General features: G+C 38.8%; 1 protein-coding gene across 5 annotated transcripts in view; it reads left to right on the top strand.

Annotated features, from left to right (window-relative positions):
* Positions 1–15,361, top strand: part of KDM4C (lysine demethylase 4C) — a 476,304-nt gene that overhangs the window by 399,411 nt on the left and 61,532 nt on the right. For all 5 annotated transcript variants that reach the window (XM_044265695.1, XM_044265697.1, XM_044265698.1 and 2 more), the window contains exon 18: positions 10,184–10,369. In XM_044265695.1, coding sequence (XP_044121630.1) covers positions 10,184–10,369 — 186 coding nt within the window. The remainder of the gene's footprint in view (positions 1–10,183; positions 10,370–15,361) is intronic.

Genomic DNA, 15,361 nt, shown 5'->3' with positions numbered 1-15,361 from the left:
CCTCCTCCTCCGTGACTTGCCCTTGTGTTGTACCTGTGCCAAGCTAGCATTCAAAATCAGATCTGTCTGACTTCCCAGTCCATGCTTCCAACTACCATGAAATACATGTAGGGAAGTCAGGAGAAGTGTGGTGTTTGGTCAGGGTACTCCCCAGATACTGTGTATGCTGTGTGAGGTACCTTTGATAACAAGATCAGTAGAATTCGTCCAACTCCTGGAGGAGCAGAAGATGGACAAGGAAAGAGCCATGCCTGAACAATAAGCGCGCAGGGTTATTCTGGTTCTGGGTGGGCTGCTGGGGAGAATTGCTTGGTTGCCTGAGGTTTAAACCTAAGTCACTCAGAAAATTGTAATAAAATAGCAGTTCTGTTTCCATCTAAAAATTAGTCACCACTATTAAGCCTTTGTCAGTCTCTCGGCAAGTGAAGGTGAGATTTGTGTCAGGGACCATCCTTCTGAAATCTCACCTTCTAGCCTGTCATTCCTTAGTTTGCTCACACTTCTTCACTCAGTTTTGCCTCATGTTTTCCACCTCTGAGCTTTGTTACATCTGTTGTAGGCTGTCCTTCCTCTTTCCTCGTGCTACCACATGTGCACTGGCTAGACCTGCTTGTCCTTCCAAGGTGAGTACAAAGCATCCACCTGCTCTTGCTAGCTTCCCGAGTTCTCTAAACCCTGCCAGCAGTTTCTCTGAACCATGTGGCAGACCTATATCCTTGCCGCTGCAGGCTCAGCCAGTGTGTAGCATGTCCCCAACACACTCCAAGGCGGTGTCTGACTTGGTGCAGAAGCACGTTGCCTCTAAACTCCAAGAAATAAATTACAGGAAACTTCTGACTTCGGAAGTCAGCCTGATGGAAATGACCCAGTGGTGCTTAGACTCAGTGACTTGTGCCCTCAGTTCAGAGGGTTGCACAGGTCACCTGCCTGAGCTCTGCTGCTACATGACCTTAGCCATCCAAGCAGAATCATACTTGCTTTCTTGTCCTGTATGGGGTGTCCCTTGAGTGGCTGTCATGAAGTTCATCCTCTTTTGCTCCTCTTTGAGACCTTCTCAGTAGAAGAATGATGGAAGGAACTAGGTTGGAGGAAGGTAACCAGCTGAGGCACACCTGTTGGTCTCACCTTGGTTCTCCAGCCCTCTCTCCATCCAAATCCAATAGCACTTCTTCTTGATTATCGTGATGACCACTGCAGAGCTTTTGTTACAGCTATTCTTTTTTTTTTTTTTTAAGATTTTATTTATTTATTTGACAGAGATCACAAGCAGGCGCAGAGGCAGGCAGAGAGAGGGAGGGGGAAGCAGTCTCCCTGCTGAGCAGAGAGCCGGATGTGGGGCTCGATCCCAGGACGCTGGGGATCATGACCTGAGCAGAAGGCAGAGGCTTTAACCCACTGAGCTACCCAGGCGCCCCTGTTACAGCTATTCTTATATGCCAGATTAATCTGGTTGAATACACAGATAGTATCTTTTCCATTTTTATATCTCCTTTCACATTTTGCAAAATGTCTATTATATGAAAGCTATTTAATAGGTATTGAAATGGCTGAAAGAATGAATTAACATATGATCTATAATAAGGAAACAGTCATTCATTTAGTCAGGAAGTAGTTATTGATCACCTGCTATATGTGGTCAGTGTTCTGGGGCTGGGATTAAAAGTGCTTCCAGAAGGATTCCTATTTGATGAGCTTCCCAGTGGTGTATCTTCTGATCCAAAATAAAAGTGTGACTGGGCAGTTGACATAGTACTTTTTAAGAGTCACTTGTTAATTTGTCAGTTTATGTCTGAACTACAGTGGCTTTTCCAGTTCTAGAGTTCTTTTGTGCTTCTTATTTTACATTTCTCAGGGCCAACGATGACTATCTAGCCTTGTTTTGAGTAAGTGTAGCCTTTGATCTGATCCCTACCACCTCTGCTGGCTCTGTCTTTTGGCCTGGCTGAGCTCATTCCTGTGCCCTTTCCTCTTTATCCTGCTAGTTGACTTTTTCTTAGCTTCTCATTTTTTGCGGGGTGAATCTCACCAAACAATAAGCAATGAGATAAATGGCTTCTGATACATATCATAAATAAGGATTTAATTCAACACACTTGACACCATAAGCCATATATTTTAATGCTCTGAACTTGAAGTGTAGAAATAACTTTTCATGAGGAGGGTGGGGAAACACAGGACTTAAACGTAATAAGCTGACGCATGAGTATTCAAAATTGAGTTTCACTGTACCATTTCATAGTGTCAGCTATTTGTAATATCCTTAGATGGCTGAGGTCAGTTGTGGTGTGAGTGGTATGTGTTGGCATATTAACTGCTGCCTCTCACAAAAGCAGCCTAACCCTGTAGTGTCAGTCCATGTTGGATCTCAGTTTCCTGTGTTCCCTTTCTCCTCCTTCCCCAGCTGCTCTTGAGCTCTCTGGGTAAACTGATTTCTCTTGGTATCGATCTACTCCTCTTTCTGCTCCTTCTGAATCTTCCTCTCAAATGACAGCTGTTGCACCTGCTTTTCCTTCTAAGGTGCTTTTCCTCCTAAAGTGTTTACATGTCTGTCTCCTCCCCTGCACTGTAAGCTTCCTGCTGAACAACTCAGACTGCTTCATCTCAGTATTCCTCCAGTGCTGGCCAGTATTGGCACCTGAGTGATTGACTTAATGAATACTGATGAACAGAACATAAATTTTACAGGTAGATTTGAAAGAGAGTGGGAAGGATCTCCTTTAAAACCTGTGTTTAAGGTCTTAGCGTAAAATGCAAGTTTCAGCCTCAGCAGTAGTGTTGTCCATTGAGTCTAACATTATTATTCCCTGTTTGAGTTGGGAATGTTAGTTTGCTGTGTGGTGCTTGTAAAAAGTGTCTTGGGAGAGCAAAAGGAAAAGGGAATTAGCTAATATATCATTATCATTAGCTTATTACTTGTCTTAGAGTGAAACACTAATTAAAAAGCATTGTGCCTATTTTGGAATTACCTATTTATGGAAGGAAAAAGAATCATAACATTGTGAATACAGCAGTAAAATCATACTACAAATTATATTAAAAGAAAAAAAGGGGGGATGGGATGTGCTTTGAACTTCCAACTCCTTCACAGCTCATCATTTCTTGATGCCCTTTGCCAAGCTGTGTGCTCAAGGAATCTAATGATACACAAAGCCTCATTGCCAGATACTTCATTAATTCCTCAATCCATTAGGAGCCTTAATGGCCTATGCCATTGGAATAAGTATGGAAATCCAGTCCCCCAAGAAAGTATAGTGCTCTATAAATCATACTCGCCCGAGAATTCTCTCAGCCCTTGACACAGTAGAATAGATGAAAAATCATTGTACTTCCTGAATTGCCTTAGCCTACAGGCTCTCAGAAGCATCAACATCCTTTAACTCTTTAACCCTCAACCCTTGGTTCTCAAAGTGTGATCCCAGGATCAACAGTATCAGCACCACTGGGAACTTGTTAGAAATGCAAATTCAGTGGCCTTTTAGCTAGGGACACTGAAACTCTGGGGGTGGGGTGGGCAATCTGTGTTTTAAGCAGGAATCCCTGTGACTCTGACCTGCTCTAATATTCCTGTGGCATAGTTCTATAATGAAGGCCTTTTTTTTTTTTTTCTTTAAATTGTTAAGGAAACATGAGCAGGTCTGTACCTTCACCCTGATCTACTTGTTTGTATTCAGTTTAATTGAGCAGACATTGACTGAGCAGCTTTTATATCCCAGGTGTCCTTCCTAGAAAACCACAGAGGTAAAGGACACTTTAAAGTCAATCTAGTGTTATCTGTGCTAGCGTTTTCCTGCTGCGCTGCAGTGGCCTCCCTGGATGGCAACCCCACCTCTAAAATACCAGAAATAATGGTCCTCCAGGCTGCCTTGCTTGACTTTTCAAAGCCTTCATTAACCGTCATCCACCAACTGGCTCCTCTTCCTTTTCCCAGTTGGACACTAGCACTTTCTTGAATTGCAGGAAGAATGACCCTATCTTTCTGAACTCTTTAACTCTTTCTGCTTTTAAATGCCTGATAATCTTTCTCTTCACATGTTCTCTACTATCCCTCTCCCTCTGGAATTGGTGTTGCCCCTACCCCCATCCATTTTCACACTAAGGCCACTACTAGAGAGGTTCTTTCCCACAGAAGGCAAGTCTGTCTATCTTAAGTGAGCAGCTCTGTTTAGAGGAAGGCATAAAATCTCTATTAAAAAAGGGCAACAATAATAAAAACTTGGGGTGGCTGGGTGGCTCAGTGGGTTAAGCCTCTGCCTTCGGCTCAGGTTATGATCTCAGGGTCTTGGGATCGAGCCCGCATCAGGCTCTCTGCACATCAGGGAGCTTGCTTCCTCCTCTCTCTTTGCCTGCCTCTCTGTCTACTTGTGATCTCTCTCTTTGTGTTGAATAAATAAATAAAATCTTTAAAAAAAAAAAGAATAAAAAACTAAAAATCTACCTTCTTTCCAATAGCTAGTTCCATAATCCAACTCTCCTCATCATCCTTGCCTCCCTATTTACGTGGCTTCCTGACAGTTTGTTTTCCTACCTTGATCTATCTTGCTGATAGAGTGATCATTTTATATTAGTCTAAATTTAGGTAATAAACATACAGTGCAGTATTGGTTTCTGGAGTAGAATTTGGTGGTTCATCACTTGCATACAATACCCGGTGCTCATCATAACAAGTGCCATCACCCATCTAGTCCATCCCCCAGCCACCTCCCTCCATCAACTTTCAGTTTGTTCTTTATCACTTAGAGTGATCATTCTTAAATACTAATTCTATCATACTAACTTCAAATATTTGCCCATAATTTCAAATGTGTGCCCATGGCCTATAGCAGTTGTCAGCAAACTAAAGTATGTGCTCACTGTTACAAATAAAGTTTTATTGGAACACAACAGCAGTCTTTATTTTCAGATTATCTGTGGCTGCTATTGTGCTACAATGGCAGAGTTGAGTGGTTGCAACTGGGACTCTATACCATACAAGCCTAAAATACTCATTATCTGGCACTTTAAGAAAAAGTTTACTACCCCTGGTCTGTTTATACATAATATACTGGCATATTTGGGTTTAGTTCTGCCAACTTACACTGTTCTTTCCCTTTGCTCCTTGTTTGTTCTGCTTCTGTTTCCTTCCTTTCTTGTCTTTGTTTGAATTTATTATTTTTCCTTATTCTGTTTTGTTTTCCACACTTAGTTAATTGATACTTTTACTCCTGTCCCAGACAGTTCAACAGCTTTAGAACATTTTAAGCATCTTTTACCACTTTTTCCTTATGTGCTTCAGTCATTATTTGTTCATATTCTCTATATTTGAAACCCAAGACATTACTATTATTATTTGTAAAGTTGATATTCATTTAGACTTATCTACATATTTAGCATTTTGGTTGCTCTTCACTTCACATATACTCCTCATCTTTGTATCTTTGTATATGAAAAAGAAAAAAAAATTCTTTATGTTTGCCCTCACATTTGAATGATAATTCTGCTGGATATAGACCAAATTTAATTTTCCTTCAGAAACAGAAGACATTGTTTCATTGTCTGTTATCATTCACTGTTGCACATTAGAGATCTGATGGTAATCTGATTTTTCTCTTTTCTTCTCTGAAAGATTTTGGGATTTTTCTCTTTTTATTTCGAGGTCTAAGATGTTGCTAGGTGATTTTTTTTTTTTTAAACTAATCCTACTTGTTGGGCTTTTTTTCAGGTCTGGAAAATTTCTGTTATTTTCTCTTTTTTAATTCCTGTAAGATGCCTTTTAGAAAGATAATAGAACATCTGGATCTTTTTTCCATATTGCTTAGCATTTCTGTTTTCTTTTTTCTTCTGTGTTCTGGACAATCCGTAGGTTCCATCTTCCAGTTACTAATTTGATCTTTAATAGGATGAAATCCAATATTCACATCTTCTTTTTGACTTTTTTAATTTCTTAGCTATGTAATTGTTACTTTTTTCCTAATTGATGGGATATATTTTGGAATCTCTATCATATCATATACTGTACCTCTTTTTTTTTTTAATTATTATTTATTTATTTTCAGAAAAACAGTATTCATTATTTTTTCACCACACCCAGTGCTCCATGCAAGCCGTGCCCTCTATAATACCCACCACCTGACTGTACCTCTTTTTAACTCATCTTGTGCTTCCACCTACCTGACTCCTTAGGTCAGATATTCTTCTACTGAGAATCATAGCATCTCTCAGTTATTTTTGTTTTCCCTCCAATGTTTGTGATTTCTTTTTTTTAAGATTTTATTTACTTATTTGACAGACAGAGATCACAAGTAGGCTGAGATGCAGACAGAGAGAGAAGGGGAAGCAGGCTCCCTGGCAGCAGAGAGCCGGGTGTGGGGCTGGATCCCAGGACCTTGAGATCATGGTCTGAGCCGAAGGCAGAGGCTTTAACCCACTGAGCCACCCAGGTGCCCCCAATGTTTGTGATTTTTTAAGTATCTGATTGTACTTTAGTTGTGCATCCAGGGTACACTTTTTCTGTCCTCAGCCCAAATGAGAATCTGCTTGGCTTATTGGTGAGTGATGAGTCAGATCATAGGACTCTGATTCAGATCAGATAGGATTACCTCACCTGCTGATGATGTCTGGGACAGGATAGGCCATGGACTTGTCCAACAGTGGGTAGCTTGACTTTTTTTATTTTCCTTTATCTTTACGTAGGGGTTAGAGCTGAGAAAGTTGTAGCACAGACTAAGTCCACCATCTTGATCCAGTCAGCCATGTGTTTACTGAAGGCTTTCTTCCCTGTCTTGCCTCCAAGCATAACTCATTCCACTAGTCATTCAAGTTCCACATAGCACTTTCTCTCTGGCCTTTTATAGTGATTATTCCATTGTAACATCCTCAAGAACTATCTATTTGTCCTTGTCTTTGCCCTGCTAAATTAGGTTCTATAGCCCAGACATGGGTAGGTGTCAGATTGCCAGAGATGTTTCATCCCAGGTACAGAACAACTGGTTTAGTAGCAAGCCAGTGAAAATGGGGTTTGGAAATACAATGCAGACTGTACTATAAAGATACAGAATGGTTCCTCTACTCGGTTTTATGTATTTCTCCATTTCCTCAAAAACCTGGTTGATGTTTAAGTCATATTTCCTAGTTCTGTGAATAAATATCTTCCAACACATCAAATTATAGTAGTCTGCAGTTAGGTTGAATTTGTAAGGATACTGGTTGTATCCTTAGAAGTGACCATTTCTCGTCTTCTGGGGAAGGAGAGCCCTTCCCTTACTGGATTCCAAGGATTGAATCCTCACTGTGTTTAAGTGTATTATCTCTGTTTCTTTTGCCTTTTCTGGAGGGCCTCTGTTTAATGAGGCAGTTAATGGTGGAAGATGCTGGAGTTACCAATTCATTAACTATCTTAAGTCATAATACTCTTTCCTACTTTTTAAAAAAATTTTACTTAAAACTTTATTCTGGGTAGACTTGTACAAGTAAACTAAGAGGTCTACAGAAAGCTTGAAATAGCTCCGAACAGACAGAAAAAAAAAAAAAAATCCTAGAAAGACTCTAAACATATCAACAGAGGATTAGTTTAAGACAAAAGAAATGTTGGGAGAAAAAAAGAAATGCTGTTGCACCATTTAGATATAAATACATACAATAAAATACTAGGCAGTCATTGAAAGAAAAAATAGGTCTCATGCCATGTATGGAGAACTGGACAGTACACACTGCCCAAATTGTCCTAATTGACAATTGTTTTTCAAGACATTTTTCCTTATAAACAATATTGATATCCATACCAATTGGAAAGATTTGTCCTTTTTTTTTTTCAAGTCAATAAGAGAAGAGAGAAGAACCACGTGGTCCTCTTAGTTGATGCAGAAAAAGCATTTGACAAAATACAGCATCCGTTCCTGATCAAAACTCTTCAAAGTATAGGGATAGAGGGAACATTCCTCAACTTCATAAAATATATCTATGAAAAACCCACAGCAAATTTAGTTCTTGCCTATTCTTAAAAGAATCTTATTTAGTTAAGAAAATGGGAAACCATTTTTTTCTCTCATATTTATCAATATCTGAACGTAGTTAAATGCTGACCTCCATGTAGTATGATTAGGCTCTTTAAAGATTGTCTGATTATGCCTGAGGCCCCTGATACAAGTTTTCACTATTATACCTGCCATCACATTTCAAAAAGTTGGAACTGGCAAAAAATATTAGAATGCCAAGAATTACCAAGAATGTATTGGAACTGCTAATAAGAATTGTCAAGAGTGCTCAGTCAGTTAAGCAGCTGCCTTCAGCTCAGGTCATGATCCCCAGGTCTAGGGATTGAACTCCCCCTTCCCCTTCTCTGCCTCCTCTGGGCATCCCTACTCAGCAGAGAGTCTGCTTCTCTCTGTGCCCCTCCCCCTGCTTGTGCATTCCCTCTCTCTCTCAAATAAATAAATAAACTCTTTTAAAAAATTGCCAAGACACCAAGATATTAAGTAATGCTTTTATTCTGATAATAATGGGTCTTATTTCAGTTCTGTGGTTGTGTGTGTATGTAGTTTCTTAATCAACTAAGCCACATACTTAAGTCCCACTTAAAAATACTTAATTGAAACCATAATGATAATTGACTCTGCTTTTTCTGAAAATAAATAAATTGAAAAAATTAATAAAATAAAAAAAACTTCACTCAACATTTGAGGCCCATCTATAATGCCATTTCTTCCATTAAAACTTTTTTGGCTGTTAAAAAAAAAACTTAATTGTACATTGAATCTAGATGTATAGGGAGAACAGATAAATGCCTAGAATGTGGCACCTTATGCAGACTAGTGAGAAATAAGACTGCTCAGATGGACTATAAGGCCTATTATAAGCTTTCCACATCTGTCTCATGCTGTTCCTTTTTTTCTAGAAAGTTTTGGAGATAAGGAGAAGCCAATGAAGGACATTTAAACAGGGGGTGACATTGGATTTATGTTGTAAAGAGATCATACTGGCAGGCCTGGGGAAGATGAATAGAAATGGAATAAAATAAAGACCAGTTAGGAGGATATTACTATGCTGGGTACCATGGGCAGAGGCAGTGGCAGGTGGTATAGATGGGCAGGGAGAGATCAGGACAAGGTTAAGGTGCAGAATCTATAAGACTAAAGTTGCTGATCTGATATGAGGGCGAAGAAGAGTTAGAAGTTAAGTTCACATGGATTCTTACAGGTCCGTGATAAAATATTATGATCCCCAGAAGGCATTGAGTTTAAGTACCTTTTCTGTCCCGGGAAAGAAAATGTACCTATAAAAGAAGAGCAGCCGCACCAATATTTGATCAGATTGCAGACGTTTTTCATCCTTAGGAACGAAAAGTCAAGCTTTTTATCATTCTGTTTCTTCTGCTTTCCGAACCTACCCTATGTTGTTCTACAACCATTTTTCTAACTATCAAGTATTCACTAATTATACATTTAGTGAAGCTGTTCGATTTTTCCTGTCTTTCATAACAAATACACTGATAATGTCTTGGGCTAATTGTATGCAATTTAATTTTTAGATTGTGGTAATCATTATTGCTGTTTTATTTTCATTCTCTCTTCACCAGGCAAAGTCAGCTATAGCTACTCAACAAAATTATGCCCTTTGGGGTGATTTTCAATTTTCTCACTTTGGGAAGCATATTTTTATGTCAGTCATGAAGGGTTCAGATTTGTATTATTAAACACTTGAGCCCCTAGTTTCCACATTGGACCATTAACACCTTGCAGTTCCTTGTAAATAGAAAACTAAGACCACCTCTGTGCTGTGGTTATTTCTGAAGACCTCATCTAATTTAGGAGAGTAGGTACCTGTCTTCCAAACCCATATTCTATCTCTTTATGTACCAAAAGTCCTGCCATGCAGGAGGTAAAAAGCAACTTGAGCATTTGCAAGTGATATACAGGAGTACCCTTGGGATCTTTCCTCACTGTGTCCAGAGAAGCATATGCAGAAGGGCTTTCATAACCATAGGAAGTATTTCAACATATGTTTGGTAACATGTGACCATATCGGTGTGTTTCATTAAAAATATACAACTTATATTGTCACAGTTGCTCTCACCACTAGGGCCCCAGAGGGGTCAAGACTTGTTGATGTAATCAGTTTTCTGCCTCTCTAATAGCTATTATTCTATGAAGTGTGGAAATCATCTGAGTTACAGTTTGAATTGATGTTCTTCTTTGTTTTAACCCTCCAGAAATGCATCTTCTGCAGACACCGGGTTAAGAAGGTCTCTGGAGCCTGTATCCAGTGTTCCTATGGCCGCTGCCCAGCCTCCTTCCATGTTACGTGTGCTCATGCTGCTGGGGTGCTAATGGAGCCTGATGACTGGCCATACGTGGTGAACATCACATGCTTCCGACATAAGGTCAACCCAAATGTGGTAAGGCCCTCCCTTCCTTCCCTGATGCCAAGACTGAATATGAGTTCCCTCCTGTACACTTCCCAGGGCTAGCATGCTTTCCTCGGTAGTGTTACTCATTGTTGATGTGTCCTGGCTATGAGTTCCTCGAGGGCAGGGATTATACATTATTATTTACTAGTATTTGCCTAGGACCCATCAGTGTCCTGATCCTCATACCTGTACATTCTGGCCTTTGGGTTTTATTTCATCTCTTCTAGAAGAAACAAAGAGCAGTACCACAGTAAAGGGAAGGGGGCAAGTGGTCACAAATTTCTGGGGCCTTGCTGCCTGAGGTGGGATAAGCTAAGTGAGGACAATTGCAGAAAAGCAGAAATGTAGAAGAGAAGTATAGAGGTCACTTTTTTCTGCCTCTTCTATTTCACTCAGGACCAAACTTTTTTCTGGGCAAAGGGTGTTTGCAAGTAAATAACATGTAAATTTAACTATAGATTAGTTTGCCTGTTGTTGGCAAACAGAATCTTTCATTTGTTTAAATGCTTAGAAAAATTAGGACAGTGTGGAGATGGTTGATATGCCTTTGTTACTTTTCCAGTTCACTGTAATTGTTTTTGGCTGCCAACAAGAGGCAGTTTTGCTAACTTTCTGCCCTTTGCTATCCCTGGGAGGCTTGGCCACAGACTATTTGCAGCCTAACATACTTGTCCTATGTGTCTAATAACCTCCTGTGAGCAGCCTGCCAGGTTGTCAGTCTGGGCTTGGGAAGCCATGACCATACACAACAAGTCTCTTGACTTTTTAATGATTCCAGCAATTTCCATTGGTGTCTTGGGAGATACTTGATGTTTGTGGGTTGGGACTTTGTTCAGTTGTGTGTAAATGCACAAATGTATGAGATGACATCACCAACTGTCAAATCTATTTTACTTTCCATGTTTTAGGTGACAAGTTGCATATCCATTCATGCTTTTTCCTTAGTTTCTTGAATTAATGGGCTTTTGCTAAGAATAGTATTATATATTCAGCAGAAAATACATTTTAACAACTTTTTTAAAAATTACAGCAATAACACATTGCATTACTGTGGTGCTTTGCCATTTACAATGTATGGTCAATAGCATTACCTCATTAGATGACACATGGGAACGCATTTTGAGATGTGAACCAGATCATGACCTCCTGAGTCAGAGTAGTTTGTGTTCGCTTTTGGACTTTGCCAGCAACACATGTGCAACTTTATGCAAGTTCTAATCTTGGAGCCTCAACTTCCTTGTCTACAAACAAAGGCATGCCTATCTCACTGTCTTGTTTTCAGTCCACAGAATAAGCCCTCAGAAAATGAAAGTTGTTTTAATACTCTGTTTTACTACCGCTGCTGTTGCTGGCTTTGGTGTTACAATTCTCTGTGAACTGGGCCACATGACTAGTATTATCCCTGCTTCTCAGATAAGAAACCTAAGTACTAAAAGTTTCAGTTTCTTGCCCAAGTGGATTCTGTTAATGAGCAACAGGTGCTGGAATATAAATGCTTTTCCAGCCCATTCTCTATTATTTGTTGAATTCCAAACTCCCAGCCTTGAATGGAGCTAGAGGTGTTCATTTGAAGCTTTGCTTGGGTTCACACATTCTTATTTTAATATTCCAAAGCTCTGTGGTTACTGGTGATTATATTAAAGTTGTTATTAAAGAGATCCATGTGTCTAATCAGGATGTCATTCCTCCTGACTATGATGGGTGGTTCAGTCAAGTTTATGTCACTAAGTGTTTCATAAATGATGATCAAAAAGAACATCTACTCACTCTCCTCTGTGGATCTACTTTAAGTTCGGTACACTTTGTCAAACATGGGGAAACATCATATAATTTATATTAAATGGTAATTTTTCCTTACGAAGGTAAAATTTTAGTGTTCATAAATTGCCTTTGCAAAGTTCTCTAGCAGGACGCACTGTGAATACTGAATTTCCAAAATATATTCCTGGTAGCTGTTACTTATTCATTATTCTTCAGTTGGACTTCAGTGTGGCTTCTTCCCCAAAATGACAACTAACCAGAAGGAATTCAAACGCTGGTAATGTTGGTTAAGAGCATCATGAATTGCCCCTATTGCATTGAATATGCTTTACCTTTCAAGCATAAAAAAGTTCAAATTAATTCCAGTATTTCTTTTTGTGTAAACTGAATATGCCAGGGGTTATGCTTTCAAAAGCTGGAACTACAGTTTGACTATATTTTCACCATACCTGATTATTTGGGGGTAGTGGGCAATTGCTGAATCATAGCAGTGAAAACTGTAAAATAAAATTTAGGCAAACCTGGCATTACCAGTCATTTGACAGAATAGAGGATGCCTGTATAATTTAGGTGAAATGAAGTTGCTTCAGTAGGATCTACATTTTTACTCACTTAAGGGTTTTTGTTTCCTTTATTCTTTTATTTCTCCCAATTATTTGTGGTTTTTTTGCACCCAAAGTACTGATTTAAGGCAACTCCTACTCTTCCTTTAATGCCAAAAATATTCTAAATATACTAGATTTTCAAGGTTACTGGGCTTTGAGCATAAACTCATTCTGGATAATAGTCTAAAAATCTCATCTGATTTATTATAATGCATTCTTCCTTTAGACAGTAAGCATCCTTTTAATTGAAAAGGTAGTATTTAAGGGGTGCTTGGATGACACAGTTGGTTAAACATCTGACTCTTGGTTTCAGCTCAGGTTGTGAGATTGAGCCCCAAGATGGGCTTCGCATGAGTCTTCTTGGGATTCTTTCTCTCTGTCACTCTCTCTCTCTCAAAGAAATAAATAGATCTTTAAAAAAAAAAAAAAAAAAGTCGTATTTGAAAAAACGAGTAGCTTCCAAAGTCTTAAGGATACTAATATGTTACAGAAGTGCACAGCTAATCCCTGTTATTTTAATCTAAATTTTTATATGTATTTTTCAGTGTGTTTGTCAAGCATACTTTTTGACTGGCACCTGCTATCTTTCAAATGTAAGATTTAATTTGTGTGTGCATGTGTATGTGTGCACGTGTGTTTATGTTATACTGTTGTGGTACTTGACCACCCACCCTTTGCCATGATTCAGTGTGACCTCTTTCCTGGCTCTATTTTGGAAGGTTCCATTGGATGTATTCCTAACCACTTATGTGGATGTTGCACAGATGTTTGTAGGAAAGGGAAAAACTAAAGAACATAATATATAGTAAAATGATTTTGAAATTGGGAACAAATAATGAGCTACTCATCAATTATATACCTCCTTAAAGCTACCACAAGGTCTGTGTCTTCACACCTGAGTAAACTAGGGGGTGTCCAATGGAAGAGACACCTGAATAATGGAGGACAATGGAGGTGAGAAGATGCATGCACAGATCTTTTGGGGGGGGGAAATTATATCAACAAACCTTCATATTTGATTAGAATATTCAATATACTCCAGTGTTGGAACACTGAAATCACTTGCACTTTATGCATTCATTCATTGCAATGAACAAAGCCCTTTTTAATAAAGTATCTTATATGAGGTACATCATTTTTATCTCAGTGCCTTCCCCTCTTGAAAAATGTGACATTTGAGAAATTTCTTCATAATTTTCTAAGTTTTGGCTACTAACATAGAGACAGTCACCTATTAAAAAAAAAGAAGAACTTGTGTAGAGAAAACACCTTAGTGGACAAATGTTTTCCTACTCTTTTGTGTACTATTTTATTCCATATTATTTTAACTATATTTTTTCAGCTAGGTCATTATTTTAGTTAGATTTTTAAGCTAGGATTAATTAATATTTTCTCTCTTCGACTAGCACTTAGCCATCCATAGAAGCTGCTTGGTATAAATTTGTTACAATAATTTTTTAATGCTAATGAATGAGATTAGTGGAAAAGAAAAAGAACTTGTATTTGTTGAGCATCTTTATGTCAACGTTGTATCAGATATTTCAAATGTGCCCTTTATTTCAAGGCACTGTTATTGATGTGGATAATGGAAGGCAGTGGTTCTATTGGCTTCTTTATTAGCACCACCTACTCTGGAAGGTCCTCTTGTTTTTTTTGTTTTACCCTTCTAGGAATCCTCCCAGTCTTATTTGGGCATTCATCCTTGTACTAGAACTTGAGACTTTGTTTGGCACTTACTTTTTTTTTCTCAGCCTGGTCTCCAGGCCAGCTCCCCAGACAAGCTTCAGTACAACTCCTTCTGTGCCATCACTATGTGTGGCTCAGGACAGGGACCCACGTTGTGCAGGATCTGGTGAAGGGCTCAGAGCGAGATGGCACATCTGGTTAATCTGTTCCTCTATAACTAAACTTTGGTGGTACCAAGGTGAAAATATCTGTCGAAACTAACCTAAAAAAAAAATCTTCCCTTGGTATATAAAAATAATTCTCACTTTACCTACATGTGAAACAATGGATGATCAAAGCTCCTAAACTGTAAGCCCTAGAATAGTTCTTAGTCACAGGGGTATAGCATATTATACTTCAAGTATCGGTTTTTGAAAAAAACACATAATGACAAAAAAACCTTCGAGAAATTGGAAACACATTTATATGAATTCATTAATTATAATGAATCTGCAGTATTTCAGGTTGATTGTGGATGGATAGGGAGAGACCCAACAAATACTCCCACTATAAATTTCCATTTAATTAGCTAAGGATATAGAAATGTAGAAGAAATGGTTTGACTAGAGAGGGAGGAAGTATATTCAACCTATCCTAACAAAGCTTCCCTGGGCTCTCTCTCCTTAATGCGCATATGCAGTTGCCTGTGTGTAAGGTGCTGCCAGATCTGAAACAAAAGATATATCGCTGTCCCACACGTGTTTATACTTGGGACTCACTCAGGAAAACTGATTATCCATGTCTTTCATTTAGTAAAATGTTTATAGACATGTAGGAGTCCTATTTTTAAGTCAGCATCAAGGTCAAGAAGACCACATATTCTACTAGAAGAAGAGGATCAACTCAGTTCCCAGACGGGTACCTAAGTAATATCTCCCTTCAGTGTTCT

This window comes from Neovison vison, chromosome 9, assembly GCF_020171115.1.
Source record: "Neovison vison isolate M4711 chromosome 9, ASM_NN_V1, whole genome shotgun sequence".
Lineage (NCBI taxonomy): Eukaryota > Metazoa > Chordata > Mammalia > Carnivora > Mustelidae > Neogale > Neogale vison.
Note: the sequence above shows the minus strand (reverse complement) of the source record. Positions and strands in the feature narration are given on the sequence as shown.